Source organism: Sminthopsis crassicaudata, chromosome 1, assembly GCF_048593235.1.
Source record: "Sminthopsis crassicaudata isolate SCR6 chromosome 1, ASM4859323v1, whole genome shotgun sequence".
Lineage (NCBI taxonomy): Eukaryota > Metazoa > Chordata > Mammalia > Dasyuromorphia > Dasyuridae > Sminthopsis > Sminthopsis crassicaudata.
In genome coordinates, this window is record NC_133617.1 from 696,968,378 (window position 1) to 696,974,377 (window position 6,000).

Consider the following 6,000-nt stretch of genomic DNA (forward strand, 5'->3'; position numbering starts at 1 on the left):
CCTAGAATGTAAGCCCACCTCTTAGGCCTTCACAGCCTCACTCAGCCCCATTCCTGCATAGAGGTTGTTGGGAGGAAAGTGCTTTGTAAGCCTTAAAGCACTGTGTTAATGTAAACTGGTCCTCGTCACATTAAGCATAACAAGTCTTTGACTGCCTGTTATCACAAAAGCTCTGTTCTAGACATTGTGGGTCTTGACCTTGAAGAAGTGAAATCATTTATTTCTAGAATGTCGGTCTTAAAACAACAATTGTTTCCCTTTTATAACTATCTCCAGTGCCTGGCACATACTAGGCACTTAATAAGAGTTTGAAGATTAGCGGATATTAATTCAAAAGTCCCAAAGTCAACAATAAAAGAGAACCTACAGAATATCCATGGGAAGAAATGTGTCTTATATCTTTATCTTTATCCTGAAAGAATAGATGGTTATGTTTAGTGTCTACACTTGCGCTTAGATTTTGCAACATCCACATTTTTCTAAAGAGAATTGAATGATGTGATTATTAACACTTGCTAAATGACTTTTCCAGGGGAACAGAGGATGTGATCTCTCCTCATGGAATTCCCCTCGATCTTCTGGACCGAGTGATGATCATCCGCACCATGCTGTACACTCCCCAAGAAATGAAACAGGTGAGTGTGATGTAGGCTCTGAGGGCTTCCTTGTAGCTCTTAATCGCCCACGCCCTTCTGAGAAGAGGTGCTCTAGTTTCACAGGACCGAGCCCCCCCAGAGACCCTTTTTGAAGACAGGTTAGGAATCTTTTCTTTCGGATTAACCGTGAATTAGGGCCTCTCTCAGCTTCCCTGCAGCTGTGTGAGGCAGCCATCAGGTTGGTCTATTTGCCCCAGACGTGCCATGAATGAGCTTTGCTGGACAGAAAGCCTCGGACAGACGCACAGTCTACTGCCATGCCTGGGGTGGGAATGCTGCGGCTCCTCTGTAAAGCGGAAGGGCTGGACTAGGGGTCCCTCACATGGCAACATTGGCAGAGGCTTTATGTGTGTTTCAGTGAAGTGATCGTCCCTGGCCCCTTGTCTAGCCCAGCCTCAGTCCTAGCCTTGAGGTGCTTGTGACCCGTCTCAGTGCTGGGGGCGTGGGGCTGGGGGAGGGGGGAAGCGTTGTAGGCTGGCATTTGAGTGTTTAGGAGGTGGTAGGAAGGCAGCAGTGGCAGTGCCGGGAGAAAAGGCCCTCCTGGTGCTGTGCAGTTTTGGGAAAGCTGCTCTTGGCCGCAGAAGCCGAAGATGCTGTGGTGGCTTTGGAAGTCTCAAAATAGCAAAGCAGGGTGGGTTTTGCTGCCTTGCTTTGAAGACAGAGAATTTAGACAGCTTGGCCACTTTGATTTGTGCCCTCTGCCCTGTACTCAGTCTGGGTGGCAGCTGTAGCTGGGCCTGACAAACCTGTAGGCTTGGGCTTCCTCCTTTTGTTCCGAAGGGTGAGCTAAGGACGACATGGCAGTTGTATTTTGAATTGCTTTCCTGCCTTTGGTTAAAGTCATAACCTTAATGCTATTTTAACATAGGAGTGTTTTTGTTATTAAATATAACTTGTGTACTATGTTATCAAGTTGGACACCCTCATAAACTATCCCTGTAGGTTATTAAATGATTAAAGATCTAATTTATGAACTGTCCATTTTTGAACAGTCTGGAACAAGAGCTCTTGTGATTGCTGTGACCTGCTCATGAGGAGGAGGTGGCGAAGGGAGTGCTAGTGACATTTCTGTAGCTGAACCTCAGATTTAGCGTATTTCCCAGAAGGCGAGTTACTCAGTCCTGAACATTGCTTTAATTAGGCTCATGGATTAAATAAAGTCACATCATCTTTAAAGAAAGCCCTAATGGGACTTTCTCCTTGGCAGAGAACCTGAAAGAATTTGAGTTCAGTCTTGACACCTTGTAAAAGAGTATCTAGCTCATGAGCCAAAAAATCCCAGCTTCCTTTCATTTAATTCCATTGAACCATAGACTAAATGTGTGTGTGTGCACGTGTACTTCAGCCTCAGCACCAGAGCTCTCCAAGCCCCGCTCAGCACCAGGTCCGTCACTTATGTTTCAGACATGATGCCTGTGGAAAAGTCCATTGTCACTTGATTGAATACAGATAGTGATCTAATATCCAAATCCCATTCTACATTTTACTTCTGGCAAGCTAGAGTCCCAAATGTGTGAATCACACAATGTAAGTGTTTCCTTCTGTTTTTAAGGAGGATGTTCATAACTTGATAGTTTGAAATTGGGACTTGAGGTTGTGCCACAGGGCATCGTGTGAATATGGACTGGGTTTGTTGGTAGTAACTGTTTACTATTTTCAAGCTTTCATTTACACACAAGATGGACTGTCCTTAGGGTTTGGGGATTGTTTTTAAGTGTCAGTTTCAGATTGACTTTTTTGTCATCCTCTTCTTTGAGAGATAAAGTGACCCCCAAATACTTGGAAAATCTTATCACATAAGAATTTATTGGGCATCTTATAGGTTGAATTGTCCCTTACACATGATTGATAGACATGTAGATAAATAAATATTTAGTTGGTGTTTGGATAGAGAAATATGATGAAAAAAGGAAGAGTATTGGAATAAGCAGGAAGCCTGAATTTGGAGTCATGCTTTTCATGTTTACTGTTTGTTTTCTCTGAACCTTGCAAAGCAAGAATGCTAGTCCTGGGATTATTTGCATCCTAGTTTTATGAAGAAAGGGTTTCTGTAACCCTCAAAACATAGAGATGTGAGTTCCTGTTGTTCTGTGTGTGTGTGTAAGTGTGAGTGTGGTGGCTGCTGCCTGTATTCAGACCAATACAATAGGGTACCTTCGTAGTTTTAGATAGGCTGGATAAATAGTGCCATTATCCCATTGAACAAGTTCAGGAAGCCGAGGCTCAGGGAGGCTCTGTGACTCACAGACAGTAAGGACAAGCTGAGGTTTGAGTCCCGGCCATCCTCCCGGCCGGCATGGTTTCCCCTGCACTCAGGGATACTCGCCGGGTGGAGTGGGAGCCCCTTGGCCAACCTGGACACTTCTTTGCATCCTCTTGTGAAACTTTGGTGCCACGGCATCTTCAGAGCAGGGCCACCTTTCTTAGGTTCATTTTTCCCCTGTTCCCTTGCCTGGGTGCGTTTTTATGTCTTTAATTTAAACAAGTGCTTCTTGATATCTTGTTTACGAAGCTGCCAAAGTGAAAAATACCTGTATTATATGAGGCTGGAAGTCTCAGAGTTATCTCCGCAGTCCAACACACACCATCATTATCCAGGCTGCCCCTTATCACTCAGCTGGTAATGCCGCCGCGCCGCCGGGCCGGCTCCCGGTGCCACTCTCGTAACCGCTGCCTCCTCTGCAGCGTGTTGGAGATAGCGTCAGCTCCAACTTCACAGAGATCTTCAGCCTGGAACAAGTTAAGCTCTGTTTGATAGATGAGATTTCCCAGGGTGATGTTAAGACGGTAGATGAAGCTTTGAAAGTAACTTTTTGATTTATTTTACCAGCTTATTTATCAAGTACCTAAAAACCGTGTACTCTTCTGGGAGACTGTACATCTGTGAATTAGAGGGAAAGTGTGGTGGGGTACGGATGGGGGATGGTCCTGAAAAAGGGGGTCAGTGCACCTGAGTCTCTGTGAGTTGAAACTTGCCTTTAGAAACTTGAATAGATCAGTGATTTTTATCACTGCACCAAAGTGCCTCCCTGCCTTCAGTGGAGTCACAGACTGGGGGCAAGAGGCCGTTCTGGGGCTGGCCCTCTCCTGTCATCTCCAAGTGGCTCAGCCTTGGAGGACCCCCAGTCATCAGGGAGTGTGGGCTGGAGCTGCAGAAAGGCAGAGACGGAGGGTCCTTCTCAGCCGTCTCCAAGTTTGGGGAAAACAAGTCGTTCAGCTTCTTCTTATGAGTTATAAGATATGCTCAGTGAGCCATGGTTGAAAGCCCAGAAACATATGGACACAGTGCTGATTCCTTTTCTTGTCTAATAGATCATAAAAATCAGAGCCCAGACAGAAGGGATTAACATCAGTGAGGAAGCCCTGAATCACCTGGGAGAAATTGGTACCAAGACAACATTAAGGTGAGCTAAGTCCTATGTAGCAGTTTCACGTCAGGTTTATCCCGGATGCTTGATACCTGATAAACAAGGTTTGCCAAGGTAGGTGTGTGTGCCCCCATTTTCTGAGGGGCACCTGTAGGTCATCAGCTGCTGCCTGGGAAGAAAGCTTGGTGGGGTGGGGACTTCAAGGTGCTCCCAGGACACTTCTTGTCTATAGTTTGTGTTTTTTAATAATGGAGACAAGCACTGTGTGACGTTCAGTGAATTATAGAGTATGCTAGAATTGGAGTTGTGCTGGTGCGGCTGACATCTTTGGTGGTCTTAAACACCTCAGTGCTAATAGCTGATATTTATAGGGTACTTACTGTGTGCCAGGCACTGGGCTTTGCCCCAGATCCCCCCAACAGCCCGGGGTGGGAGCACCTCTGTCTCTTGTGTGCCTGAAAAACTTCCACTTTGAAGTGAGGGGAATGAAGACACCACCAATGGATGAGGACTAAGTCTTACCCATTCCTTGAATAAAAGCAGGCTGAGAGGGCTCCCTTCACAATTGCTGAGTTGGTGACATTTGTCTCCGGCCTGGGTGTTTTCTCCCCCCAGACTCTTCCTGCCTTACTGTTCCAAGGAAAAGCGGCCTTTAGGTATCTGTCTGTAAGCTGGTGCCCCCGAAGATGTTGTCTCTAATGGTTAGGAAGTCCCCGGCACAAAAGTTTTAACATTTTCATAGAAGACATTCAGATTTGAGAGCTGATGAAAAGCATATAATGGTAGAATACCAAGCAGCAGAACCAGTGGGGGTTCCTAAGAAAAGAAGTCTGTGGTCAGTACTAACCTGGGATTGGCTGATTGGCCCAATTCTCCCCTCTGTCCCTCGGGCAAGTTACAGATCGTCTCCATGAGAAATGTCACTAATAAAAATTATTAAAAAAACTATCATTCATGGGCGCCCATCTTGACCGGCATGAGGAAGAGGAGCCGTTCTGACGGGTTTTGTCTTCTGCAGGTACTCGGTGCAGCTCCTGACCCCCGCCAACCTGCTGGCCAAGATCAATGGGAAGGACAGCATCGAGAAGGAGCACGTGGAAGAGATTAATGAGCTCTTCTATGACGCCAAGTCTTCGGCCAAAATCCTCGCCGATCAGCAGGACAAATACATGAAGTAAGGCGCCGGCGTGAGCAAAGGCTCTCCATTTGGAGGGAGTGTGGCTGGCCTGTTGGAGTCCCAAAGGTGGAGGGGGTCGATTTCTGGAGCAGAGAAATCTCCGGACTTGGCATTTGCCTTCACCTAGTTACATAGTTTTGTGTGAAACAAAGACTTTTACATTATCCTACTTTCTTCCATAGTTGTTGTGTTTCAAATCTCACCTAGAATGTCTGCTAATAAATTTTTTTAGTTTATTTTGGTTAAATTGCTTTCTCTGTGTAGAAAAACATCTTTAAAACTTTTCATCCCTCAGTTGGGAAGGAGAGAGAAAGAAAACACTTCATTTTGAAAATGGCAGCACGGACCACGATCAAGCTGACAACTAGACCCTGATGAGCTCTTTGACTTGGGTTAAGCTGTCTAGCTCCTGGACAGTAGGCTGCCTCCCCCATACTCTCACAGAGCCAGACATCCTTTCCTTTTCCAGCTGTGATCCCCTTTGCTCTTAGCAGCTGGTACCTAAGAATGCTTGTGGTTGGTTTTTGTTTTCTATCTGTCTTCATTCCCTTGACCAGATGGACATTAGCCTCATTTCCAAATTCAAGACACCCAACAGGTTCATAAATCACCTTAATCCTCGTGCACTTAGAATTTTCACATAATTTGAGAGTCCCTCCCACCCCCCAAACCATGGAGAACATTTGTTTGGCAGTTGTCTTGGGGGTCCCAGCTTGGGTGGCCTTCCTTGAGCCCGGGGGAGCCCCCTCTCCTCCAGCAGAGGTGGACAGGGGCCGGGCCTGCCACCTCTGAGCTTGGA

The 6,000-nt window shown here is 46.2% G+C and overlaps 1 protein-coding gene across 1 annotated transcript in view; it reads left to right on the forward strand.

Annotated features, from left to right (window-relative positions):
• Positions 1-5,437, forward strand: part of RUVBL1 (RuvB like AAA ATPase 1) — a 28,476-nt gene extending 23,039 nt beyond the window's left edge. The window contains exons 9-11 of the mRNA XM_074283758.1: positions 533-635; positions 3,969-4,060; positions 5,043-5,437. Coding sequence (XP_074139859.1) covers positions 533-635; positions 3,969-4,060; positions 5,043-5,202 — 355 coding nt within the window. The 3' untranslated portion in view covers positions 5,203-5,437. The remainder of the gene's footprint in view (positions 1-532; positions 636-3,968; positions 4,061-5,042) is intronic.
• The last annotated feature ends 563 nt before the right edge of the window (positions 5,438-6,000 follow it).